The following is a 27,978-nucleotide window of genomic DNA, read 5'->3' on the forward strand; positions in this document are numbered from 1 at the left end:
ACTTCTCCGCCTTGCTCAAGGACTAGGGGATCCAGGGCGCCTTCAGTTAACAGCCAGAAGCACCTCAAGGCTGGAACTGTAGTCTCTTGGTTTGAGAAACCACGCATTTTTCATAGGAGGGTAACTGCCCCTAATTGCTCAAGGTCACACAAATAACTGGCACGAAGGCTAGTCTCCCGGCTCTAGTTATGCGTCGGGCACGGGGCTGCCCTGCAGCCACACCCACCCACTCACCCGAGAAGACCGCGGGGAAACCCCACCGTGAAACCCCAACCCATCTCCATACCCCCAACTTCGGCAGCCTTGGAATACCCTAGCTTTGAGAGCGGGGGGGGGGCCAGGCCAGAACCTCCTCCCCACCCCCACCCCCCGCCCCGCGCGCCCCCTTTCGCCCTCCCCATTGGCTCGTTCTAGGAAGGGCGCTGTCTGGGGGCCCTCTGGTCACCTTGTCCTCCGCGCGCTCTATGGCGAAAGGACCCTGCGCAGGCGCGCCAAGGGCGCCTTTGGCGCCCGCGCTTTACGACACTTGTGCAGCAGCGGCGGCAGCAACTCGGCACTCCTTCGCGACGATTCGGCCGGGTGCCGCTGGCGGCCGTTGCCAGGGTGGGGGTCGCTTTGCGGCATGGCGATGGCGGAGGGCGAGCGGACTGAGTGTGCTGAGCCCCCCCGAGACGAGCCCCCGGCTGATGGCGCTCTGAAGCGGGCCGAGGAGCTCAAGACGCAGGCCAACGACTACTTCAAAGGTGAGCCTGCCCCGGAGAGGGGCCAGGGAGGGTGGAGAGCTGCCCAGGGCAAGGGGTGCCCGGCCCGCGCGGAACCATGGCAACGCGGAGCGGCAGCCTGGGCGCGGGGCAGACACTACCAAGTGACCTGGCGTGGGGAGGCCCAGGATGGCGCTACGAGGGGGCGACAGAGGGGGCTTCTGACAGAAGGAGTGATGCCTAGAAGTGGCATTCGGAGCGGGTGCTCCTAAGTGGGGAGACTGGGTAGGGCGCTACCAATGTGAGGCGGGAGGGGGACGGGAACGAGGGCTTTTCCATATGTGAGATCCTTGAGAGGTGCTAGCTATGGTGAGACCTGAAGAGGGCGCTGCCAAGTAGTGACAGGGGGCTGGGGAGTGATGGTGCTACCAAGTGGGGAGATCTGGGGTGGGTGGCACCAAGTGGGGCGTGGGGGGTACTGTCCTAATAGAGTAGGGAACTGTGGGGGGTGGAGAGTAGATCATGAGGGAGGGCAAGGTGACAGGAGATTTGGGGTTGCAAGAGGAAAAGGGATGCGTGGGAGGCCCTGGGAGTAAAGGTGGGGAAATCCCAAGAATAGTATGACATAAGAGCTTGGGAAAGAGTAAAATGTGGGGGCACTCATTCATTCACTAATTCAGCATGTTCATTGAGTACCTGCTTTGTGCTGAGAACTGTGCTAGACTCTGGGGATATAGCAGCAAATGAAGCAGATATGGCCCTGCCCTTTTATGGGATTTAATTGAGCAGGAGAATCAGACATTGAGCAAAAACACAAGAAATGATAAAATACTTAGAAGTTGTGAGGAGTGCTTTGGGAAAAAACCGCGCAGGGTGTGAAGTAGAGAACAAGGGCTGGAGGCTGCTTTAGAAAGCGTGGTCAGGGAAGGTCTTACTGAGGAAAAGGCATTTAAGTCGAGAAGAACCGCAACCGAGCACTCCAGGTGGGTGCAGCCACATGTGCAAAGGCCCTGAGGTAGGAAATGAAAAGACCAGCATGGCTGAAACTTTAGCAAGTTAGCAGGGAGACTCATACAAGATGAGTTTAGAACAGGGGCCAGATCAGGTAGGGTTCCACAAGTCACTGCAAAGGTAGTTTGGGTATTACTCCAAGAGAAGACATTGAGTAGTTAGATGGGCCAGTCTGGAGCTCCAAGGAGAGGAATTTGAGCACGGTCAGCCTATGAATGAAATAGAACACCTGGGAATGGATGAAGCCATATAGGGAGAGAAGGGGCCAGAACCTTGAGGAATTCTAAGGTAAGAAAATAAGAAGAGGCTGAGGAGGAGTAGTCAGTGAAGGGGAAGGGAAGTCGGGAAAGGTGTCAGGAAAGATGAGAGAAGGGCGCGCTTCTAGAAGGGAGGGCTGTGCTTTGGGTCAGGTTTTGCCAGGGTGAGCACTGAGCGTTGGCCTTTGGATTTGGCTCCACGAGTGTTGGCGGTAGCCTTAACAAGAACAGTTTACAAGAGCAGTTTCTGGGGAACAATGAAAGTGGTAGTCAGCTAGAAGGACACCCAAAAGTGAACAGGAAGTGAGGAAGTAGAGACAGCAGATGTTGACAAAGTGCTTTGAGTATTTTGGTCCTAAAAGGGAGTGGAGAAACAGGGAGGGGGAGCTGCTGCCTTTTTTTTTTTTTCTTTTTAAAGGATGGAAGAGTCCAAGAGTTTGGTCCAATAGCCGGAATTGATCCTGCAGGAGAGACAGGGGACTTACAGGACCAAAGCCGGGGAGAAGGGAGCAGGGGAGGAATCTAGAGCCTCAGTAGCCTTCAGTGGGAGCCCAGGGGGTTCAGAGTGGGAGAATTTGGTCAGGCTGCAGCAGCAAGGAGGCAGGGCCTGTGAGGGATGAGGCTGGCGGTGGAGCCTTGGAGGCCCAGTCAGGGAGTGGGCGTCATCCTCAGGGTGGTGGGGACGCATGGTAAGTGCTCGAGCCAGGATGGAGACCAGGGTAGTGGACAGGTGAGAGGTGGTGGCGTTGCTGACCAGAGACAGAAACCAACTCAAGAAATGTTTCAGAGAGGAAATGAGGGCTGGAGAGAAGGAGGAGGGAATGCCAGGCAGAGAGAACAGGATGGCAAAGGCCTATCCTGGCAAAGGGGCGCAGCGCCTGGCACAGAGGAAGTGAGTGGGGCTGGAGTGTAAAAGGCAAGGGAGGAGCCTGGCTTTCTGCTGGGGACTCGGGGGAGCCATGGGTAGTTCTGAGAAAGGGAAGGACAGGGCCAGGTTTGTGCTTTGGCCGGACCCCTGCAGAGGGGCAGGACTGGAGGCTGGGGCAGGAACCTGGGCCCAACAGGATGAAGGCCAGACCGGGGCGGGGCGGGGCGGGGCTGTAGGGATGGAAGTGGATGAATAGATCTGAGATGTTGGGGAGGCTGACTTGACAGAACATGGTCACTGCCTGGCACTGGGGGGGGTTGAAGGGTCAGAAGTGTCCAGGACAAGGCACGGTCTCCATCTGGGGGATGGCGAGGAAGGTGGGGCTGTCCCTGCAATGGGGCGAGTCGAGGGTTGATGCCGAGTCGAGGTAAGAATTCTGGGAAACAGCCATGGGGAGGGGCCCCCTGCCCCCCAGGACCTGGGCGCTCAGAAGCCCTGAGGTTGGGCAGGCAGCCGGAGGTGCTCACATGGAGCTGGCACAGAGGAGAAAGGTCCTCCTGGTCCGGGCCCCTCACTGTCTGGCAGGCAGTGGCAGGCACAGAGCCCCAGCCTCAGGGGCTGTGGGAATAACAATAAAAAGAATAATTACAGCTCTCCTTAATTGAGCCCCTGTGGTGGCCAGGTACACCACTTTGCTTAATCGTCCCCGAGGCGCTGGGAGGTAGGTAGGAGCAGTGCTGTTTGTTTTATAGAGGAAGCTGAGGCTCAGAGAAGTGAAACCGCCAGCCCAAGGTCAGAGTGTGAGCAGCAGAGCCCGGATATCCCCCTTCCTCACCACGTGCTTGGCTCCCATGTGCAGACTCCTTACCTGGAGCCTGCTGGGAGAAGAGGATACACCCCCCGCCCCCGCCACCACCATGGCTGCATCCCCTCTGTGAGCTCAGAGCCTGGTCCCCTCTTCTCTGGGCCTCATCGGCCCCCTTCTGTAAAATGGGAGGAGTTGTCTCAAACCCCCAAAGAGGCCTCTGCGTCCTAAGACTTTGCAGTTGTGGTTAGGACCTCAGGCTTCCTAGATCCAAATCTTATTTCTTTGTCCTGTGTACTGCGTGACCCCAGGCAAATGACTTAACCTCTCTGTGCCTTTGTGTCCTCATCTCCAAAATGGGGACTGTCTCCAGGGTTAGATGCACCTGATTTGTAAAGCAGGTAGAACAGGGCCCGGAGTCAGTGTCCTTGGGTAGATGCTGCGGGAAGTACAGTCCCCTCCCATTTCCTCTGCCTGATTCTCCTCTTCTCCTGGGTTAGTCATGTATTCTCTTCTTTTGCAACTATATGCTGTGGCCACATTCCGAATGAGAGTTTATTTAGCCCTCCCAGCGTGGCGAGGCAGGGCATGGCGGAGCGTGATTCCTGCATTTTCAGATGAGCCAGCGGAGATGCAGGGAGGAAAGGCTGTTTGCCTGAGGCCTCGTGGTCAGCATCCGCAGAGCCAGGTGTCAAGCTCGGGCCCACCAGGCTCTCCACCCCAGGCCAGACGGCCGCTTGAGTAACACCTCAGCCGTCCAGAGAGCTGGCCAGAGGGCCTCTGGAACGCAGCCAGGAGGCTGAAGGTAGTCCTCGAAGGCACTGGCATTCCAAGGAGGGTCTGTCAGACTTAGGCTGTCTGGTTCTGCCCTTGCTCGTTTCTGGGAAGTCCTGGGCATGCCCTCCGGGGCTCCCAGTCCTGAGAAAGACACACTCATCACCAAGTGGTGACAAACCTGGAACCAGCAGGGCTGGGATAGGTGAGCCCAGAGGCTGGGGCAGCCCGAAGGAGCGCCTGACCCAGCTTGGGGATCAAGGAGGGCTTCCCAGAAGAGGGGACATCAGAGCCATTTGAAAGATTGCCAGGTATTAGGCTGCAGGAGGAATTGTTATATTGTTCCTGGACATCTCCCCAGGACCTGACTTCTCCTTCTCCTACTGTCAGTCTGTTTCCATCTTCCTTTCTTCCTTCCTTTATTCATTGAAGAACTATTCAGGGAGCCTGGAACCCTCTTCCATTTTCTTCACCTGACTCACTCTTTCTCATCCTCCAGATCTCCCGGTCTGTCTCTGTGCTAAACACTCTGGGTCATCGGTGTCTGGAGTTGTGTGTGTGTGTGTGCGTCCTGCAGGACTGTGAGCCCCAGAAGGGTGGGGCAGAGGGGGTGCACGTCATAGTCCCCCAAATTGGGCAAGTCTCTGAGCCTTAGCCTCCTGCCTGTTGAATGGGCACGTAGGACGGGTCCAGGCCTGGCTCTGCAGATACAGACTGGGTGTTTGACCTTGAACAAGACCTCTGTGACTCATCTGTAAAGTGAGTGCCAGACGGTGCCTGTGCCATAGAGAGATGTGAGGATTCTGTAGGTCAGCATGTAAAGTGCACGCCCATAACTCATTTCAGGTAAAAGGAACCTCACCGTGGCCAGATGACCTATCCTGCTGCTCTACACTTAGAACCTCGGTGTCCACACCCCACTGTGGCTGTGGCCTTCGGGATTTGTCTTGCTGACCTCCCTGCCCTCATCCCTTCCATCCTCCCACTAGCTCCACTCCAGCCACACCAGCCTCTCACTGGTCCTGGAACACAAGGCTTGTGCTGACGGCACACCCCTTCCCCCCCCACCTCAGGGCCTTTGCACCTCCTGTTCCTTCTGTTGGGAATGCTTTTCCTCTTGTCCAGTTTGTTGCTTCTTTTGGGTCTCTGCTGGTATGTCCCCCTCTCCTTGAGGCCTAAGTAGATTCCTTCTCGTTTCCCACTTCCTGTTCTCCTACTGGGCTCCCTCTTTGGGCTTGTTTACTTGCTTTGGGGGGGCTGGACAACCAAGGGACTCAGGGCAGTCACATTTGCTGATTCACAGCATCTCAGCTCTGGTACTCGAATGTATCTCCCCTGGGCCATAGGACTGGAGGGAGACCCTCCAAGGTTCCGGAAGAAGTATGACCCAGGTTGGGGCCTTAATGGGTGATGGCTTGGGCATGTGTGTGGAAGTGACTTCAAGTCCTGGGATTTTAAACCCGAGGAGACAACGCATGGGACCGCTGGGAGGAGAAAGAGGGAATAGGCTGAGTAGACATTCCTGAGCTCAGCTGCAGACCTCGGTGTCCCCATCAGTAGACAGGGAGACCCAGCCTGGGGCCTATTCTTGCTGGGTGGCAGCAGCCCTGCCTCATGACGCCTCCTCCTCCATCTTCACAGCCAAGGACTACGAGAACGCCATCAAGTTCTACAGCCAGGCCATCGAGCTGAACCCCAGCAATGCCATCTACTATGGCAACCGCAGCCTGGCCTACCTGCGCACCGAGTGCTATGGCTACGCGCTGGCCGACGCCACACGGGCCATCGAGATTGACAAGAAGTACATTAAGGGCTACTACCGCCGAGCGGCCAGCAACATGGCGCTGGGCAAGTTCCGGGCGGCCCTGCGGGACTACGAGACGGTGAGCCGGGCCTCGGGGAGTGGGCCGCCTCCCGGCACCCAAGCCCAGTGATGCTGCCTAGGGCCAGGTGGGGGCAGGCCGGGGAAGGACGGCCTCCAGGTGCGTGGCTGGCAGGGGAGGCTGCGAGGAGGCTGTCTGCATGTTCATCCACCCCTCACCCACCTGACAGATAAATGCCCAAGAGGCCCTTGGCCTGGAGCGCACTTTGTGGGTTCACATCCCAGCTCTGCCATCACTTGCTTGGTGACCCTGGACGAGTCACCTGGCCTCTCTTTGCCGCCTGTTCCACAGCATGGGGAGCACCGAGACCTGCCTCTAAGGGTTGCCATGAAGACTAAGTGAGTTTCTACTTTTCAAGCGTTCAGACCAGTGCCTGGCCCGTAGCCTGTGCCCTAAATGCACTGTTGGGGTTTTTGTCACTGTTAGTGACCAAGAGCCACGCAACCTGTCTTGCAGAGGAGCTCTAATTTGGAGGAAGGCAAAACCCAAACCTGTGACCTAGAGTAGGCAGACAGAGTCATGTCGGGGCGAGGATGTGTGCTTGGAAGAAGGCAGAGGGGCCGTATGCCGTGGAAGGCAGCAGACGGGGCGTGTGTTGTGACGAGGAGACGAGGGAGGGGACCTAGAGCACGGCAGGTCACTAGTTCACTTGCTTATCGGCTAGCCCCGTCCCTGTGATTCGCTCTGACGGGCACAATAGGCATGGGGATGTCAATGCACATGTGTTCGCACCAGGCATGTCCCATGCCCTCTGCGGACTGGCAGGATGAGTTGTTGTGGCAGCCCTGGGGGAGGGGGACCGATGATTAACCCCATTGTGCAGATCGGGAGGCTGAGGCCCAGGGGGTTAGGTCACCTGTCTGCCAACATGCGGTGGACAAGTGGCAAAGCCGGGATTTGAACCCCTGGCACCTGTGTCTCCTGCTTCGGAGACCCTGAGAGGAAGGGTTTTGCTTGTTCTGTTCATTGGGTCATTGCTTGGCACCAACAGGGGCTCAGTCAGAATGTGTTGCATTATTCTTCTGCCCCCCCTCAGTCGCCCCCATACTCCCTCCTTTTGTTTCATTCACCACCAGGTGCTGAGGATCTTCTGTTGTGCGGGGAGGGGCGCCTGAGAGCCCTGGGCTGCTCTTGGAGGGAGTGGGGCTGGCTGCTGGCCAGGGGCAGGGGGTGGATTTCAGGTCAAGTGAAGTCTTGAGCCAAGCCCTTGGCCAGGGGACGTCTGTGTCCCGGTGGGGGCAGAGGCATGGAAAAGGCGGTAATTTAGAGACTGGGGGGCAAAGTGGGGGAGGGAGTGGGGTGACCTCCGGGAGGGCGGGGGAAGGAGCCATGGGATGGAGTCCTTAGGAGCTTCAGATCCCAGGCCACGCCCCAGCCTAACCTCCCCCTGTTGTCCCCGGTGTCCACATCTAGAGAATAGGGGCAACAGGAGCGGCCACCTCCTCCGTGGCTGTGGTATGAGTAGACATACCTGGGGCGAAGGGTCCATTAATGAGTAACCCAGGAGGGCCCTCAGGGTGGGACAGGGGCAGGGTTTTTCTGCAGGGCTCCTGGTGCGGGGAGGGGCCTGGAGGAGGTGGGGCGGGGCAGAGGACCGCCGAGCCTGAGCACAGGTCTGTGGCCATGTCTTCCCCGTGCCTGGAGTTGTAGGGAGCTCTTTTCCTGGGGGTACAGACCCCTTCTCATGGCTCTGCCCCCCGATCAGCCAGGGGCCTAACCCCTCATACTCCATGAGGCTGAGATGGTTGGTTCTAGCCATCTTGTGGACATGATCACATCTGAACTTCTTCCCAGGCCTTTTGGATGCCATGGAAGGCTGGTGGCAGAGGTCCACAGCCTTTGGGGAACCAACCTGAGGTGGGGCCACACTCAGCATTTACATTGTCACAGCCTGTTTCCCTATGGAGGCTTTGCCAGGAGCAGTGGGGGAGTCCCCACATGCGGCTGGGATCCTTGCCCGTGTGGCTGTTCCCCATGCCTTTGGGCGGTCCGCTTCTCCGCTCTGACATTTCCTCAGGCTCTGTGAGCGCCGGGCAGCCCCCATCCAGAGTGTCTACCTCCTGGCCTCCTGCCATCTGGAGGAGCCTTGCGACATGCTAGCGCTTTAGGCTCCCGTTTGGATCTGGATCGCAGTTTCCGTGGAGGCAGAGCCCAGATGTGGCCTTGGATGAACACAGGCCTGAGACTCTGCCTTTGATTGAAGGGTCTTTGCTTTCTTGGCCTCAGTGTCCTCATCGGCACGCTCACCGTGGCCTTGCTCTGTTGTGAGCTCTTCACGAGCGTGGATTTGGTCCACTGTGCAGGGAGGACGCAGAGGTCTGGGGGGATCCCCTCCTCCAAGGTCTCCTGGCAGAGTTGGAACTGGAACCCAGAGTCGTGTCTTGTGACTCTTAGTGGGCCGTGAGGTCAGCCCAGTGGTTTGAGACCAGCACCTCTGTGTTCCTCAAATAGAATAGAGCAGAAAACAGCAGTTCCTTTGGGGGAAGTGCGTATGCACTTGTGAAAAAATGTTTCTCACGTATGTGTATATGGGTGTGTGATAGAAAACCTATCTTCCCTTACCCTGAGTCATAATCGAAAGCCTCAAGGTCACTGATGTAGGAGTTGGCACCGGCTGCACAGTCAGGACACCCAGCCACGGGCTGGGTAGCTCTGAGTGCTTTGGCTCTCTGCCCTCAGTGTCCTCATCTGAAGAAGGGGGGACAGCACCAGGGCCTGCCTGAGTGTTCTTGTGAGGAATAAATGAGATTAGTACGTTGAGAGTGGGGCCTGCCCCCACTTAGCATTCATGGCCATTTCCTCCTGGGCGTGTCTGGGGGAGAGCCCGTGGCCCACAGGAAGGGGTGCGTGCCCCGCAGGAAGGGGTGCGTGCCCCTCCAGAGGCCTCAGCAGGAACCGGTCTCCCTTTTCCATGGGTCCGTGTTGAACCCCGCTCCCCCCCCATCCCTCTCACCTCTGAGTAAATCCTTTCAGAGGGACCGTTGTTCCAGGATTCCTTGTCCCTCTTTCTGGGGCCTCTTCTCAGAGGACTGCTCTTCCCCTGCCGTGTTCTTTCCTCTTCGTGGTTGGAATGCATCTGGTCATCTGGGCTCAAGCTGGTCCCGGGGACTCCTTCTACACTCCCCACCTCGGATCTTGGAGATTTGGTTTATAATAGGGTTTGCATTTGGGTTTCTTCTTCCAGCATCGTCCAGCCTTGCAAGCCCTCACGGCACGCGTACACCCGTGGGGTGGCCGCCCTGTAGTTCCAGGAGTACCCATAATTCATGCCTCGTACGGCTCCCACCGTGGGCCGGGCGCGACAGTGACCTTCCTGCCCTGGTAACTGGTAGTCTTCATGCCAACCCTGCACCATGGGGCCTGTCCTTATCCCTGATTTACAGATGAGGAAACAGGCTCAGAGTGTGGTTCGCTCCCTCAAGGTCCCACAGCCAGGAAGTGACAGGCTGGTACCCGAGTCAGGCTTGTGACCACCAGCCCTACGCAGCAGGCAGAGCGTCTCGGCACAGCACTCTCTCGGCCCTGCTCTGACGGTCTCTCTTCTCTTCTGTTGCATTGTAAAAGGAACATTGAGTATAACTTAGTGACTTAAGAGAGGGTCTTGCCCTGGAGGGTGACAACCCCGGTGTTGTGCTTGAGACCGTCACTGTGCGGTGCCTGCCTGAGACCCAGCTCCCTCCCGCTGTCTCTGTGCCTTGCCTGGCCCAGCCCAGCCCCTCTCCGGCCGCATCCCATCACACTTGTAGTGACGTTCTGGCAACTCGTTTGGTGGCCCGCTCTGACCTGAACTTAGGAGAGGCTGTCGATGGTCTCGATGCCTCCACGGGCGGTGACCAGAGCTTCTGCTGCCCAGTGCCATACTGTCATCAGCAGGTGCCGCTCGGACCTGCGGGGGGGCATCGCGGAGGGATCGCGAGCCCAGCTCACTGTGCCATCAGTTGGAGCATTGTGGTTCTTGCCTGTGAGCGCCCCCAGCGGAGTGGCGCTTGTCAAAACAGCTTCTCGAGGGCATCGTGGCTTCACCTACAGTTGTGAGAAGTGAAGTGAGACTGTGCTCCCGGGTTCCCCCGTAACCACATAGACGCCACGGTCCGGATCCGCACCGTGATACAACCCACACACCACTTTCTAAAGACAAGTCCAGTGTTGAGTTCTGACTCGCCAGGCCCTCCAGTTTGGAACGAATGACCTTCCCCTGGAGCAGGGGGGCCCGGCAGAGCCACTTCCCCTTTCGCGGCCTGGCCGGTAGTAAGTCGTGGCGGCAGCCACTGCTGCTGCCGGGCCCACAGTGAGCACGTGCTGGCTGCCAGGCCCCGAGACAGGCCCTCCGCAGGGGTGCTGGCACCCTGCCCTCTTCCTAGGAGCTGAGCGGGGCCCGGGACAGGGACGGGAGGCCGCGGGCTGGGAGGGGCATGGCCCAGCATGCGTGCTGCAAGGCGGGATCCTGTGCAGAGAGAGAACAGAATCCTGGCTTCTGGGGCCTCAGTTTCTCTACCTCATGTCTCGGGGCCTCAGTTTCCTCATCCATCAAGTGGGGGTAGCAGTAACACCCAGCAGAGCTGCTTGGAGGATAAAATGAGCAAGTTCAGTGCGTACGACGACGTCAGGCACAAAGGAATAAGGGCTCTGAAAATGCGCCGTGTACTGTCACTGCTCCTGCTTTCTTTCCCTGCCTTGTTAGTGTCGTCCCCATCCTCTGCCCACCCTGGGAGCTCTCTGAGAACGGGGCCCGCCAGAGGAAACGCTCAGTGGTTCATCCATCCACTGGGACGCATTCAGTCTCTCGTGGGGCCACCTTCCAGTGGGGAGACACCTATGTCCAGCCTGGGGGTGGGGGTGCTCCTGGAGGACAGCTGGGGGAGGAGGAGCTAGGAAGGAGTTGGAGGAGGGAGGGAGGTGTCCTGCGTCGGGGGCGGCCTGTGCAAGGTGACGGGAGCTGGCACATTGGACTTGTGCATTTGGTCTGGCCGGGTTGTGCTGGGCAAACAGAAAGGAGGAGGGTGGGCAGGCCCGTGTGGGCCAAGCCGAGTGGCGGTTTGGACTTGATCCCAGGGTGTGGACTCATACCCTCTCCCTGTCGGGAAGGACTCCAGGGGATGTCTGGGGCCGCCTTCCTCCGGAGCCTCACACTGCACCCACACCCCAGGTGGAGCCGCCTGGCAGGCTGCCCGAGCCCGAGCCTGCCCAGACAGGGAGGAAGCCATCGCCTGCCACGACCCGGCTTCCTGCCATCTGCTGGGTCTGTGCACCCGTCCCCAGGGTGGATGAGCCCCCGTGATCCGCAGGGGTTAGCAGGTGCCTCTGCACACGCTTCTGACCCCCCTGCCAGCCTTCCCCAGGGGTAGTGGCATCCCCGCACTTGAGGGCTCTCTCAGGGCCCCCAGCACAGGATCTGGGGCAGCTGCTCTTCGGGCGACCCGTGGGGTGGGCAGGGGACGCAGGGTCCACTCATAGCAAGTACAGTTACAGATAAGGAAACTGAGGCCGGGGTGGGGTGATGTCCTTGCTGAAGGTGACACAGTAAGAAGGTAGCAGAGCCCTGTCTGCTTCCAAGCAGGAGGGTCAGAGTTTGCAGAAAGCGGGATAGAAGGGGGGGTGGGGGGGCTCCTTTTATTGAGAACTTACTGTACCTCCACGTCACGGGCCTGGTGCTTGTTTGCTAGTGACCCCATTTCAAGCGCAGCGGCCCGTGGAAGGGGCCATGAGGTGCAGCCGCGGCTGGTGTGGACTTTACTCTTGTCGGCCCCGCAGCACATGCTTTGTGCGAGTCTGCTCCTGTGACCCGGCTGGCCTCTGAAGCGGAGACGGTTACCACTACCCTCCCATGGAGAGGCTGACCCGCTGCTCCGCGGTTGCTCGGCTGAGGGGTGGTGCGCTGGGGCTTGAACCCAGGTGGCCAGCCTCTGCCCACAGTCTCGCTGCCCTTCAGGGGCGGAGACGGAGGGGACACCACGCAGTGCTGGCTGCGGCCTGCCCGGCCCCGTATTCATTACTTTTGCTTCCCCACGGTCCTGCCAGGTGGAGCCTGTCGTGTGTGCCCCCTGCCGCCCTTTTATAGATGAGAAAATGGAGGCCCCGGGGGCCGGGTTATCCAGCAGGTCATTGGTTCTGTTGAGTCTGGGCTGTTCCTTGTGCCTGTGGGCCCAGCCCACCCCTTCCTGTTCAACCCACCCCCCTTGGTGTTGACTGTCATGTCGGTAAAGCAAGCCTCAGCCTGCTGGGGTCCCCAGGAGGAGCTCCAAGCTGAGCATGTGCTCCGAATCTAGGAAACTTATTTTAATGACAGAGCTAAGATTTTTGTAAGAAATCCCACCTGCTTGGGTTAACAGTGTGTACCAAACCTCAGGACTGCCCTGGGTGGGCAGCTCTCCTGGCCCAGTTTTGGGACGCACAGACTGTTGTCTGGAGGTGACAGGGGGCGGGGTCGCACCACTGGCGCATGGAGGCTGGTGGTCTGGGTCCAGGTTCACGGCACCCAGGGCCAGGCCGGCCGAGCGCAGCCGCGGCGCCCCCTTTTTTGCCCGCCCCTCTGCCCCAGGCCAGCTGTGCCTGGCGCTGATGCCTCTTTTCTCCCTCCCTCCCTCTGCCCGCCTGCCTGCCCAGGTGGTGAAGGTGAAGCCCCATGACAAGGATGCCAAAATGAAGTACCAGGAGTGCAACAAGATCGTGAAGCAGAAAGCCTTCGAGCGGGCCATCGCCGGCGATGAGCACAAGCGCTCTGTGGTCGACTCGCTGGACATCGAGAGCATGAGTGAGTCAGGCCTGGGGGCCCTGCCACACCCAGCGCCGAACATTCCACACCCCTGCATGGGCACTCTCCATCCCCAGTGCAGCGCACACTGGGGATTGGCAGGGGTGGGGGGGTGGAGCTGTTTCCTGGCCCAGTCCCGGGCCCCGCGGTCTGTTGCTCTTCTGCCTACGTTCCTGGGAACTCCACAATCCCACACTGGGGCTTGCGTCCCCCAGTTCAGGCGAGGTGGGTGAGCCCTTCTCATCCCCCCGCCGGGGCCTAGCTCCCTATCTGCATCTGCACCGCCCAGCCCACCCCTCACGGGTCTCCCTGTGGGATTTGTCTAGGTCCTCCAGGCCCTCTGAGGAGTCGGTCAGTCATTCCACAGCGAATTACTGAGCACCCCAGGCACTGGGGATACAACTGTGAATAAACTAGTCTCTGCCCTCCTCGAGCTGAAGCCTGGTAGGGAGAGTGATGATTAACAAGTCAGCAAATGAATTAACCATGTTAAGTGCTATAAAACCAAGTAGGCGGTGGGGAGGGAAGGTGCTGGAAAAGGGGGACCCACTAGACAGAGAGGTCAGCAGAGTCATCCGAACAGAAGGAGCCGGCAGGGAAAGGACCTGGCTGGGGAGCAGGACCGTCTCCCTTCATCTTCCTCTCGCCCTGTGCCCGGGGGCCAACCCCACGCCCCCGCCCCATGATGACTGTGGCCACTGACTCCCGCCCCCGCTCACACACCAGCCATTGAGGACGAGTACAGCGGGCCCAAGCTCGAGGATGGCAAAGTGACAATCACCTTCATGAAGGAGCTCATGCAGTGGTACAAGGACCAGAAGAAGCTGCACCGGAAATGCGCCTACCAGGTAACGCCCCTGCCAGGTGCTGCACACACCCCCGATAGCATCCGCCACAAAGGGCGGGTCGAGGGGAAGGGGGGCCACGGCAGCCAGCACTGCTGAGCGGGGAGTGTGCTGAGCACAGCGCAAAGGAAGCCTTTATTTCTGATGCTGCGTTTTCATTTCTGGCATTTCCATCTAGTTATTTTTATTAATAGTTTTCATCTCCCTGCCCCATATGTTCGTGCATGTTGTCTTTTCCACTAGGTCTTTTACACATTTATCATAGTTATTTTAAAGTCTCTGGTAATTCCACCATCTGGGTCATCTCTGGGTCTGCTTCTGTTGCCTGGTCTTCGTGTGGTTCATCGTTTTTTATCATCTGCTAGACATTTGGGGTAGAAGAACAGTAGAGACTGAGCTAAGTAAGCATTGTGTGCAGGAGATGGCGGCCCCGTCTTCTGTCGGGCCGCTGGCGCGAGGGGCCCCATCCGTCTGGTCCACAGTTGTGCGCTCTTGCTGGAGTTCAGCCCTGGCTCGTGGTATTTTCAGACTGGAATCCGGACCCTCCCCATCCAACCCTGGCAGGATCCCAGGGATGTCTTTATGCTACAAAGTCTCCAGCTTCTGGAACCATGGGAGCGCTCTCTGATTTTCAGCCCCATGGCTAGATTTTTGGGCTGCGGGTTCTGTGCTGTCCAGTGTTGGCCTCACTCTTATGCCTGGGGAGGTGCCCCCCTCACACACACACCGTGCTGCCTCACACCTCCCTTTGTGTGACGGCAGCGGCAGTGGGTTGACAGGTGAGAGCAAAGGCGCCGGGTGGCGGGGGCTGCTCGGGGCTCTCGGCTGTCACCAGCCCGCACACGGCCCGAGCGCCCTGCTGGCTGCCCTCGCTCTGGGCCTCACAGAGCCCCATGGCCTCCTGCCTCACGCCGTGCGTCTGGGAAGCCCCACGGAAGGGCCTGTCGCCGCCACAGCTGATGGATTTAGGTTTCTTTGCGAGCACCCTCGGCTCTCAGATGGTTTTCATGAGATTGGGTTTTGTGGGTTTGGGGTTTGTTGGCATTGGGGCAAGAGTGACAGTCTTTTGTAACCTCCTCATTCTGACCAGAGGTGGACATATTCTGCCTTTTTTTTGTTTTGTGTTTGGATAGTTCGGGGTTTTTTCTTCCCCAGTTTTTTATTTCGAAAATTGTCAAACCTACAGAAACATGGAAAGAATGGTACAGCTAATATCCATGCCTCCTTCACCCAGATGTGCCCGTTGTTAACACTTTGACACATCTACCTTCGCTTTCTACACACGTATGCGCGCGCATGCACACTGCAGGCTTTCTCTCCTCGTTTCTTTTCCTGAACCAGAAAGGTGTTGCATCATAACCTGTATCTCCTAAATGAGGACATTCTCCTGCGTGACCACAGGTCAGGTGTCCCCCCTCAGAAATTAGTAAATAATGCCTAGTACAAACAGTCCACAGGCCGTCCACAAGATCTGGAAACACTGTCAAATATACATAGCAACGCCAAGGTCATCTTAGATCTTCTCTTAGCAAAAACTAGTATTACCTACATTTCTAGATATACTTTAAAATACTTTAATACCCGCCCCCCCCCAATTCTCCCCAAAATGTCCTTTTTAGCTATTTTGTGGTTTTGGTTTTTATGGTTTTTTTGTTTTTTTTTTTAAATCCAGACTCCACTGAAAGAGCAGATGTTGCATTTTTATCTTCCTTCATCTAGAACAGTCTCGTGCCCTTTTGGGGAGACTCTTTCATGACACACGTACACATGTCTAGGCCAGTTGGGTCAGCAAATGTTTTTCACATCTGGATTCTTCCATGTTTCTTCATGATGCTGATTATTTTAAGGGGAACCCATAATCTCGGTTTTCACGTGAAATAATCCTGATGTTGCCACAGAGGCTGTTGGGGTCACAGCTTGGGGGCCACCTGTGGCTCCTGCCAGCACTCGCTTGTCCGGCCTCCACTGCCCATTCCTCTCCCCTCCCAGCCTCTCCCTCACCCTCCATGCAGCAGTGTCTGCCGGTCCGCCCAGGCTCCCCGGGGCCTGGGCTGGGTGACAGGCCCTCCCTCCAGCTGGGCTCACAGCCCACCCTGCCTTCCAGATCCTGGTACAGGTCAAAGAGGCCCTCTCTAAGCTGAGCACGCTCGTGGAGACCACGCTCAAAGAGGTGCGCGCCATGGGGCGGTGTGTGGATGGCCCGAGGTGGGGGCTCCCCGGCTGGGGAGGGGCTGTGGAGCTCAGAAACTCATAGACCCACCTGGCTTGATCTGCCTTTCCTTCCCCTCTCCCGCCCCGCTTCTCCTGGCCTCCTGGTCTCTGTCCCACCCTCTTCATTTCTGTGTCCCCTGCCTGTGTCTTTTGCATGCTTCTTCTCGGTCTGCTGTGACCTCTTGCCCCTCCCCTCACCTCTGCCCCCTCCCCACGTCTCTCTCTGGGCCCCTCCCTCTCCGGTGGCCTCTTTTCTTCCAGACAGAGAAGATTACGGTGTGCGGGGACACCCACGGCCAGTTCTATGACCTCCTCAACATCTTTGAACTCAATGGTTTACCCTCGGAGACCAATCCCTATGTATCCTTCCTCAGCAGAGCACACCCTCCCTGTTCCTCCGGCGGGCTTTGAGAAAGGCACCCCTGCCTGCAGGCAGGGCCTGGACCCACAAAGGGAGAAGCCAGAGCAGTTGCTCAGGCGAGGGGATGTGGGGGAAGTGGCTGGCCGGCACCGGATAGGCCAGGGCCTCCCCCGTGTGCTGTGCAACCTGGGCTGATGGCGCAGTCTCTCTGGGCCCCAGCCCCTCTTCGTCTGCAGATGAGGCCGCTGTTAGCACATGTGGAGCGGCACCAGGCACTGCCACTGCCAGCTGGGGGACCAGGGCACGACCTCTTCTCTTGGGCCTCAGACGCCTCGTTAGCAAAGTGGGCATTGTAGGGTCAGTCTCCTGTCGAGAGGCCTTGAGGAGCTGAGGGGCCCACAGTCAGAGCTGTAGAAGTATTTGCTGAGGTTATGACCATGGCTTGATAAAGGCCACCGTGTGGGGCCACCAGGCCTGTGCAGTGCTGGGTGGGAGGGTCTGTGTTCTGTTTCCCCTGCGGCTTGAGGGCTTGTACTGGGAGGGGGAGCGGAGCAAGCTGACCGCCCCAAATCCCCCTCCACCGTCCGGTTCCCTGAGAAACAGGTGCGTTGAGGACCTTCAGTACTGTCCTGAGGCTCGGAGAGGCCCAGTTGCCAGGCCAGAGCCAAACAGCCAGGGGAGATGGCAGCGCAGACCCCCGGCCCTTTTGACACCCCCCACCCTAGGAAGGAATAGGCAGGAGCCTGGGACATGGGGAGGCTGAGGAGGGAGGCAGTGTCCGCCCCGCCGTGTTTCCCTTAGCAGGACAGATATTTAATGGTGACTTTGTGGACCGCGGCTCCTTCTCCGTAGAAGTGATCCTCACTCTGTTTGGCTTTAAGCTTCTGTACCCAGATCACTTTCACCTACTTCGAGGTAAGCTGGGCGGCTGCTGGGTCTGGGGTCGGTGCGGCCTTGTACAGGATGAGCCCCCGGGGTGGGGGTGGGGGGCCTTGTCCACGAAGAGATGGCGAGATGAGCAGCAGGAGGGAGTGAGGCAGCGGGCTGGGTTGGGGGCTCCTGGGGGCCTGAGTGCCAGATTCGTGGCCAGGTTCAGGGGTTCACCCAGCAGCGCTCAGCGCGTGGTAGGTGCTCGGTAACCGTCCGCTGTGGGCTTCCCTGTAGGAGGCGGTGAAGGGCTGACTGCGGCTCACATGGGGGTCTAGGCAGCTGCCTCGTCTCCTCCAAGCCCCAGGAGCCCTGGGAGAGAAGAAGGAGGTTGCATGTGGGGAGCTGGAGGCACAGCACGGGGCTGGCCCACACTGCGTGTTCTGTAGTGGGCCCCTTTTTTCCTTAAGACTTGTGCCCTCCTTGGTCCTTCTAACCTGGAAGGCACGCAGCTTCTCCAGACAGGAGCTCAAGGCCCACAGGGGCAAAGGACAAGCTATGGTCACTTGGGGCCACAGCAGGCCTGTGCCTTGTGGCCTGACGCCCAGTGTGAGCCCCTCAGACTGTTTCTCTCTCCAGAAAAGGGGCTGAGAACAGTGTCTGTGCCTCCTCGGGTTTCTGGGGGGGCTGACCAGCTGATGGTGACTGTTAATGGGCTTGGGGCCCTGGACGCGGGCCCTGGGGGCGCCCAGGCAGGGCTGCTGAGGCCCCTCTTCATCCTGCTGCTGACCAGGCAACCACGAGACGGACAACATGAACCAGATCTATGGCTTCGAGGGCGAGGTGAAAGCCAAATACACAGCCCAGATGTACGAACTCTTCAGCGAGGTGTTCGAATGGCTCCCGCTGGCCCAGTGTATCAACGGCAAAGTGCTGGTGAGGGCGGCGGCAGGACCCCGCGGGCCCCTCTGCCTCCCGCACCCCCGGGGGCTACACGTGGCCACGTGCTGAGGAAGCAAGTCGGAGAGTTGGGGTGTGGCCCGCGCCTCCACTCAACCAGCTGTCCCCCCCCCCCACACCCCAGATCATGCATGGAGGCTTGTTCAGTGAGGACGGCGTCACCCTGGACGATATCAGGAAAATCGAGCGGAACCGGCAGCCCCCAGATTCAGGTGACCAGGGTGGACCGGGTGGCACCTCCTTCCCTCCCAGGGCTGCAGCGTCTCCAGCAGAGAGGGGTGGCTCTGCCCCTGTGGGCCTTGTGGCCCTTGGTAAGGACGGCAAGGCCGAGCCTCCGTGTCCTCTCTCACGGGCTGCGCTGGCGAGGGAGCCTCGTGTTCACCTCGGGGAACGCGCATCCATCGCTTCCTTGTGAGTTCGGCTGCTGAGCCCAGAGAATGACATATCGGGGCTCCTGTTCTAGCCAGGAGCACAGACAGAGAGGACTCACATGGGCGCACGCGCACACCCAACTGTGGGAGGCGTGGCACGGGGCCCGGAGAGGGTGGGTGGATGCCCTCTCGGGGGACACCACATAAGAACTGATGGGGATGGAGGCACCTGCCACACAGAAGAACGTCCCGGGCAAGCACAGGGCGTCCCACGTCAGGGGTGAGCTCCGCAGCTGGGAGGAACAGTTGGGCGGCCAGTGGTTTTGGGGTGAGCAGGGATGTGCTTTTTAAAGGGGTAGATGGACCAGACCCTGCAGAACCTCACAGGCCTGGGTAAAGAGCATGGGCTTTGTTTTTGTTCCTAGGGCGGTGGGAGCCACAGCAGGCTCTGAGCGGCGGAGGGGTGTGATCTAAACTGCTCTGTTAGAAGTTCTCCCATTGCGGGGCCAGAACACATTGAACGGGTCTGGAGGGGAGGTCACGGGGCTCAGAAGCCCATTTCAGGAGCCCCTGCTCAGGAATGCCCTGCCCAGCCCCCACCCCAACTGCTGTGGGGTGGGCCAGTCCCTGACGTCCCCTCTCCTCCCCCCCAGGTCCCATGTGCGACCTGCTCTGGTCAGACCCACAGCCGCAGGTCAGTGTGCCCAGGGCTGTGGCCGGCAGGTGTGGGCTGTGGGCAGAGAGGGTGGGACGGTCAGCACCCTGAGCTCCCTGTCTCCCCAGAACGGACGCTCGGTCAGCAAGCGGGGCGTGAGCTGCCAGTTTGGCCCTGATGTCACCAAGGCCTTCCTGGAGGAGAACCACCTGGACTACATCATCCGTAGCCATGAAGTCAAGGCCGAGGGCTACGAGGTGGCGCACGGTGGCCGCTGTGTCACCGTCTTCTCCGCCCCCAACTACTGGTGGGTCCCACCTCCCCCACTGGTCTGGGCTTCTCTTCCCTACCCACTGCTTTTTGTGCTGGGGGGTTTTGTTTTTGTTTTTTAATTTTATGATCAGAAAATGTCAAAGACGGGCAGGCGTAGATAAAGCGTATAATGCCCATGTGGTCATCGCTCAAATTCACCAGTTCCCAACTCCCCGGGCTCTTTTAAAGCAAACCCCAGGCATCCCCTTTTCCATGCACTGACACCCCTGTATGCTTCGGGAAGAAAGAACTCTTCTCTGCGCAAGCAGAAGACCACTGTCACACTGTCAGGTGTTAGAAGAGGTCACCTGAATCCAGCGCCCTTTCCTTGTGTCTCTCATAAATGTCTCTTTCCAGTCTGATGCCTTCCAAGTAGGACCTGAACAAGGGCCACACTCAGTCTCCTTGTGTTCCAGTTCCCTGTCCCTCCTTCCTGCCTCTTGCCAGGTTTTGGTTGAAGAAACCAGGCCCCTCATCCTGCAGTTGCCTGTGCTCTGGACCCGGCCGCCCATATCCTCCGGGTGCCGGCCACCACATTCCTCTGTCCCCTGTGTTTCGGAGCAGAGTTCAGGTTCTGGCAAGAGCCCTGCCTCCATGGGGCTGCGTGTGCCCCCTGCCTGTGGGGTCAGGAGGGCCCTCTGCTTCCCCTCATCCCCCCTCCTCCTACCCAAGCCTCCCGGGAGGGCAGAATGGGGGCGGCGGGGAATCCTTTCTCCTGGATTCCTGCCTTTCTAGTTGGCCTCTTTGTCACTTGTGTCTCCCTGTCCCTCTGTGTCCAAGACTCTCTCCCTCTCCCAGCTTTAAGCATCTCTGTCCCTCTTTTTATCGGTATTTCCCATGGCTTCTGTCCATCTCTCTCCCCCTCTTCTCTGAGACATCCTGCCATCCAGCGTCCTTGGGTATCTTTCCCACAACCTCCCCAGCTCTGGTCCCCATGGGCCCTGCCACACCCCTGACTGGCCCCTCTGCCTCTGTCCGCACAGTGACCAGATGGGGAATAAAGCCTCCTACATCCACCTCCGGGGTTCCGACCTGCGGCCCCAGTTCCACCAGTTCACGGCAGTGGTGAGTCCCCTGCGCAGTCCCCTGCTCCCCCTGGCCTGGACCTGGGGAGGACCCAGCTGAGCAGTCTACTCAGGGGCAGAGCTCAGTGCCCAGCAGCACTTGCCGGGAGGGCTGTTGTGTGCATCTGGTGCTCTGAAGATGCCCCATTGCTCTCTCCCTGCCCCGTGTGTTCTTGTCCCCAGCCTCACCCCGACGTCAAGCCCATGGCCTACGCCAGCACGCTGCTGCAGTTAGGGATGATGTGAGGCCCGCGCAACCCAGGGCCTGCTCCCCGTGTGACCCCAGGCCCGGCCCAGGGCAACGTTGGACCCCCTTTTACTTTGTAAAGTTTGTATTTATTCCCCTTTAGGTTTGCAGAGGGGGTGGGGAGCCGACCAGAGGGTCCACTCCCCAGAGAAAGAGGAAGGAGGTGGAGAGGCTGGGGTTGGGGCACATCCGGGCATTGTGGAGGGAGGCCTCAGCGGGAGGGGTGGGCGGGGCCCGATGCTTCCCCGCCTCCCTCGTTTGCATGGCCCCTCCCCCTGAAGCAATAGGGCCCCGCCATAGGAAGACCCCCGGAAGGAGGGTCATCAGGGAGGCCTCGCCTGCATCCCCCCTCCTGGCGGCCCCGAGACGGGGCGAGGCTGGGGCTCACCCCCTTCCCCAGCTATTTTATGTCTGTAATTAAATATGTTAAAATAAAGTCATTATTGTAAGTCACCTGGTGTCAGATGGTAGAGCTGCTGGGATTGGGATAATCCCGAGGAGTAGGGGGACCACCGAGCCCCACACCCCTTCTCTTCCATTTCCTGGGGGCTAGACCAGCTGGATGGCTGGGCTTGGGGCTGACCAGCCGGGCTGCCCCAGTGTCTGCACTTACAGCGGTCCCTGGAGAGAGAAACCGCAGCTGCGGCCCAGGGCGCACACCGGGGAAACAAGGCGCAAGCTGGGTTGGGGAGGCCAGGCCCGAGCAGAAGCTGGAAAAACTGGTTCTTCCCTCTGGCGATGCTGGAGCAGGCCCTCGCCCTCGCTGGGGCTGCCGTGTGCTCTCAGTCGCTCACAGCGTCCTGGCATTTGCAGCATCCAGTGAAGCAGATATGTCCCCCGCCAGGGAAGACCAGAGGTGTTTTCTGCCGCTCCTTCATCCTCCATCAGAGATTAATAGCGAATCACGTCCAGGCTGCTCTGCCTACCCCTGGCCCTGTGGAGACATTTCCGTTTTCAAGTTCGAGCTTCTCTCGACCCACCTTTTTCCGGGGAGGTGCAGACCTGGGGTACTGTCCATCCGTGGGCAGGTGACAGCAGCAGGAGGGCTTGAGCTCAAGATGTCAGAATTAACTTCAAGCCCAGAGCTGCAGTTTTTCCTGTAGAAAGAGGCCCCTAGCTAGCGTTTAATAGCTGCTTGGTGTTGCGTGTTAGGGATGACTTGGTTCCAGATTGTGTGTGCCTGGCAATCCTCATAAAACCCTGATTGGTGTCTTTTTTTTTTTTTTAAGAATTTATTTATTTGACAGAGAGAGATCACAAGTAGGCAGAGAGGCAGGCAGAGAGAGAGAGGAGGAAGCAGGCTCCCTGCTAAGCAGAGAGCCTGATGTGGGGCTCGATCCCAGGACTCCGGGATCATGACCTGAGCCAAAGGCAGAGGCTTAACCCACTGAACCACTCAGGTGCCCCTCAATACATCCATTAATTTTAAAGAACACAGTAGGGACAGACCTGTATGAGCCTGGGTCTGAGGTTCAAGGCAGTTGACCAACCACAGAAACAACCACCGTCTAAATTCTGAAAGGGAGTTTGGCCAAGAGATGTCTGTGAAAACAGGAAATTAAGAAGCAGGGCTGCAGATGCTGGGATGCGGGACCAACCCCACCCTGGTTAGAGTTTAGGTCAGGGTCACCCAGCTGGGGACATGGGAGGTGCACAGGGGTGGCAGAGCGGGGAGACGCGGAGATCAGGTGTAGACACCGTGATGCGGAGTCTGGTCAAAGGCCACTGGAAGGTCTTAGGGTCTGAGCAGGAGCAAATGTAGGGGTCTCCAGAGTCTGGGCATGAATGAGGGGCCCTAAGATACCTCACTACCTGAGGAGGGCCTGCTGGAGAAACAGGAGGGGTCTCAGAAGCCTCCCACCCCCCCACCCCCCCCGCTGGCTGTGATGGACCCAGGCAGCTGCCCCACTGGACAGAGTGGACACTCGGAGGTACTCGGACCTCGGGGGCTTGGGTCACAGCGTGTCACCCCATCTTACAAATGAGGGGATGGGCACGGAGGCAGCCAGCTGCCTGCCCGAGAACACCGCCAGGAAGTGGATCCTGACCTGGGAAATGAAAACCTTTGATGCGAATGCGAAGAGCAGAACATCCGGGGCGGGGGGGGGGGGGGGGTGGGGGTGGGGGGAAGCTTTTGACCCTTTCAGCAAACAAAAGAGATGTCATTTTCAGGGAAGTGCCTCAGAAAAGGGAGCAACTTCTTCCTGCCGCGCCGGATTGGTCCGAAGCCTCATGATCTCTACAGGATACGTGTTACTTCTCGCTGGTGTAATTGGGCTCCAACCACCAATTTTAACAAAGCCTGGATCAACGTATTCGGGGACAGGGGGCTCTTCCGCACAGCTGCCCCATGACGCCTGTGGGCCCGTTTCTCCCCAGAGCCTAAAGCTGGTTCAAAGACACTGGCTGCTGGGTCCCCAGATGGCAGGGTGCACACCTTCCTCCTTCCCTTCCTCACCGGCCCTGCCCTCCCTCCCTTCGTTCTCTCTAGCTCCCTCCTCGTTCCCAGGCTCCAAAGCCCTGATTCTAAAATAGTTGCAGGCACATGAAAGGGAGGGAGGTGGGCACTGGACCACTGTCAACACGCAAAGGCAAACAGGATTTAAACGAGAGGAAAAGGCGAGAACCCTGCAGACAGTCTGGGAACAAGATTTGTTTCTACATTTGGGGGCACAAAATGATTATTACCCAGAAGCTGGGAACGAGCCAGTTAACAATTGCAGGATGTTTAGGATTTTCCGGAAAAGCTTGAGAGTTCAGCTGTGGAGCGTTTTGGGGGGAGGCTGTGCCCGTGACACCTGCGGTAGCGCCCCACAGTCAGCCCAGACTGGCTCCCATCCTTCGCCGGGGCTTCCTCAAGATCTAGATTCTGTCTGTCTGTCTGTGCAGTCGGCCACAGCCACATCTGTGCCCGCCGACACCCGCCTCCCCTGCCAGCTGCATGGGTGCCTATCCTCAGCCACCGCCGGGTCTGCAGCCAGAGCCTATCTTGATCTGGATCCACAGTGATCTCCCTGCCACCTTCAGGCCTGTCTTTGTTCCTGTCCCAGGGCGGCCCTGACGGATCCCCACAAGCTGGGGGGCGTAAAGCAACAGAAACAATTATTTTTTTTCTTCTGCTCCCAATGCTGGAGGCCAGAGATTGGAAATCAAAGTAGCAGCAGGGCCGCACTCCATCCCAGGGCTCTAGGGGGCCATCTGCTTGTCTCCCCCCCACTCCCGGGGGCTCCAGGCATTGCGTGGCTCCCACCTCTGCCTCTTCCCCCCGCCCCTTCACTGTGCCTCCTCTCTCATGATGGCGCTTGTCATTGGATTTAGCCCTGACTCGGATAATCCAGGATGATCTCATCTTGAGATCTTTATTATATTTGCAAAGACCTTTATTCCACATGAGGTCCCCAGTGAAGGTTCCAGGGGTTGGGTTAGGATGGGGACACATTTTGGGGGGGCCGTCATTCACCCCGCCATAGCATCTATGCCTCTTTCTGTCTGTAGAGGCATCTACATCCTTATCTGTATCCTCATGTAGATCTGCGGCTGTATCTGTATGTCTAACCACATCCCTGTCTCTGTGCATATCCCTAACTGCCTCTATCTGTATCCCTGTATCTATGTAACCAAGATTATAAGGATACGATCAAATCACAAGAGGAATTCTCTTACTCTGGGTGGAAGCATCCTAGCCGATTTTTACTGCGTATGATTTTGTGTTTCTCTAAGTCGTTTCAAAGAGCATAGATTAGTTTCGTAATCAAAAAGAAGAAATCTATCACCATGTTGAAGAATATAGGGAAACCTTCACAGTGTGTAAAGCCAGCCTTATCCTCTCCTTCCAAGCCACGGCCTCCTCCTCCTCCTCCTCCCTTTCCTCCTCTCTTGCCCATCTGGGCATGGTTCGCGGAAGATCCCGTCCCAGCTTTTCATCAGAGCGACCTTACCGCAGTGGCCCACAGTCTGAACCCTTAGTGAACTCTACAGATTCCGATTCAAGCGAACCTCTTCCCACAGTTTATTATACTATTTAGAAAACACCTTTCTCATTAGAAAATATAATTCGTGCCCAGCTGCCTTCCAACATTGCTGCGAAGTCCTCCCCGGCCTGTATGTACATGCCTGTCACTCCTCCCACCACTAGGGGCAGCCTCCCTCCCACCCTTGAGGCTCACAGGGCCTCGAGACTCCTTTTGTCCAAAAGAGTACTGTGGGGGACACTGGGTCTGTGTGGGGCTCAGGCTTTACTCTTGAAAACTTGGAAGGAGAGAGAGGCCATGTGGCGGGGAGCCAGCCCAGGCGTCCTGGCCCCCAGCCCCAGCTGACAACGGCCACAGGTGAGGAAGACTCACCCAGTGACCCTAACTGCAGTGGGGTAGTAATTGGATAAAGTAAATGTGATGATAATAATCATCACTGTCTGAAGCCAAAAACTCTGACAGGTGGTTATTCAACAGGATAGAGTTGAAGCTGACGAGCTACGAGTCCCCCCCTCCCCCAGCCCGGGAGAGGGACGCCCCTAACATTTCGATGTAGGTTCTTCCAGATTTCTTTCTCCCGTGCTCGTACATGTAATTAAAAAACTAACAGGAATATGTGCAATCTACAAAGTCAGCATCTTGGCATTATTTTTGTCTATCAGGAAAATTGTCCAAAATGACTTTATTAATAGACTGTAGCGGGAAGAAGAATTATGGCAAAGTTCTCCTCTTGGCTGCCAGGAGGATTGCTGAGCCTTTCATAGCTATGAAAATCAAACCCAGATCCACAAGCTTAACACGTTCATGCCGAGTTCCTTTTAACACTTGGTCCGCAAGGTCCGCTGGGCAGGAGCAGCTCTCTTTGGAGCACCTCCCCAAAATGTCTGAACCCGGGCGGGGGGGAGTGTCCGTGCCCTAAATACAGAAGGAAACGAGCAAAACTGAAGTCAGCGAATGCTTCTTTCAACGTCTTGACAGTGAGTCAAGTTGAGTAACCGTTAAATAAGCCTACATGTCTCTACATTTGAAAACAATGTAGGTTAGCTTTGTCTGCGTTCGCAAGCATTCTTGCGAGGGAGGGCAGGATGAGCGCAGAGAAAATGCAGCCGCATTTAAATTAAAACGCTGCTGTGGGGGGCGCCTGGGTGGCTCAGTCAGTTAAGCATCTGCCTTCGGCTCAGTTTATGATCTCAGGGCCCCGGGATTGAGCCTGCACTGGGCTGCCTGCTTGGCGGGAAGCCTGCTTCTCCCTCTCCCTCTGCCCCCTCCCCTGCTCGTCCTCTCTCTCTCAAGTAAATAAAATCTTTAAAAATAAAATTTGAAAAAGAACACTGCTGGGAAAACCGTCTGGCAGACCCCAAGAAGTGAAACAGAGTTACCCCATGGGACAGGCTGAATTGCGTCCCCTCCAAGTTCTTATGTTAAAACCCCAACCACCACCACCCCGTATTACCTCTGAATGTGAGCAAACTTGGACACAAAGAGGTGGTTACATGAGGTCAGTAGGATGGGTCCATAGGACGCAGAGGCACACAGAGGAGAGACCAGATGAGGACAGCGAGATAGGGAGAGAAGCCTCAGAAGAAGTCCCCTCGAGGGGCGCCTGGGTGGCTCAGTGGGTTAAGCCTCTGCCTTCAGCTCAGGTCATGATCTCAGGGTCCTGGGATCGAGCCCCGCATCGGGCTCTCTGCTCAGCGGGGAGCCTGCTTCCCCCTCTCTCTCTGCCTGCCTCTCTGCCTACTTGTGTACTCTCTCTGTCAAATAAATAAATAAAATCTTAAAAAAAAAAAAAAAAAGAAGTCACCTCAGCCCCGGATCCCAGACTTGGAGCCTCCAGAATTATGAGAAAATGCCTTTCTGTTGTTGAAGCCCCCCAGTCTGTGGTAAGCTGTGATTAGGCAGCCTGAGCAGACTAATACCCGCTATGACCCGGCAGTCCTGTCCTAGATCTCTACCCAAGCGAAATGAAAACATCTGTCCACACAAAAACCTGTACGTGAACGTTCACCACAGCATTATTTGTAATAGTCAAAATACAGAAACAACCCAACGTACACCCGCTGATGAATGGGTAGCCCCAGTGGGGTAGACCCAGGAAGGAAATGGGAGTATTATTTGGCCATAAAAAGAAACAAAGAACACACACGCACTACAACATGGTTAAACCTTTAAAACATTATGCCAAGTTGGGGCGCCTGGGTGGCTCAGTCCGTTGAGCGTCTGACTCTTGGTTTCGGCTCGGGTTGTGATCTCAGGGTCGTGGGATCAAGCCCCGCACTGGGCTCCACACTCAGCAGGAAGTCTGCTTGAGAGTCTCTCTCTCCTTCTGTCCCTCCGCTCACTCACACTCTCTCTTTCTCTAAAATCTTTAAAGAAAACGGTATGCTAAGTCAAAGAAGCTAGTCGCAAAAGACCACTTACTATGAATCTGTCCATGTGAGCTGTCCAGAACAGAGAAATCCATAGAGACAGGAAGGAGACAAGAGCTTGTCAGGAGCTGGGAGAGCAGAGGAAGGGAAAGAGGTGGGGACTGACTGCTAACCAGAATGCAGTTTCTTTTGGGATCATGAAAACGTTAAAAAATTGATTGTGATGATGTTGTACGACTCTGTGAATGTACTCAAAGCCACTGAACCATGTGCTTTAAATGGGTGAATTGCATGGTATGTGAATTGTATCTCAATAAAACCATTACTGAAGAAAAAGGAAGGAAGGGAGGGAGGGAGGAAGGAAAAAAGAAAAGAAAAAAGTAAAAGAGAAAGTTGGTTAAGAAACAGCTCTAAATGTCCAGATAAGAAATCAGCTCTGAGATGTACTTGGTTTAAGGGCAAAATACAAGGAGTAGGGTTGCCTGGGTGGCTCAGGTCATGATCTCAGGGTCCTGGGATGGAGCCCCATATCGGGCTCTCTGCTCAGCAAAGAGCCTGCTTCCTCCTCTCTCTCTGTCTGCCTCTCTGCCTACTTGTGATCCTTGTCTCTCTGTCAAATAAATAAATAAAATCTTAAAAAAAAAAAAAGAAAAAAGAAAACCTATCTTCCAGGGTGCCTGGGTGGCTCAGTTGGT

At 57.2% G+C, this 27,978-nt stretch overlaps 1 protein-coding gene across 1 annotated transcript; it reads left to right on the top strand.

Moving 5' to 3' along the window:
* Window positions 1-534: 534 nt before the first annotated feature.
* Window positions 535-21,395, top strand: PPP5C (protein phosphatase 5 catalytic subunit). The gene is made up of 13 exons (XM_080829610.1): window positions 535-743; window positions 6,058-6,299; window positions 12,903-13,050; window positions 13,777-13,898; window positions 16,000-16,065; window positions 16,368-16,466; window positions 17,277-17,382; window positions 18,128-18,270; window positions 18,419-18,506; window positions 19,319-19,359; window positions 19,449-19,627; window positions 20,616-20,697; window positions 20,880-21,395. The coding sequence occupies exons 1-13, from the start codon at window positions 623-625 to the stop codon at window positions 20,940-20,942; spliced, it is 1,500 nt and encodes a 499-aa protein (XP_080685736.1). The 5' UTR covers window positions 535-622; the 3' UTR covers window positions 20,943-21,395.
* The last annotated feature ends 6,583 nt before the right edge of the window (window positions 21,396-27,978 follow it).

The sequence above is a fragment of the Martes martes genome (genome assembly GCF_963455335.1).
Source record: "Martes martes genome assembly, chromosome: 17".
Lineage (NCBI taxonomy): Eukaryota > Metazoa > Chordata > Mammalia > Carnivora > Mustelidae > Martes > Martes martes.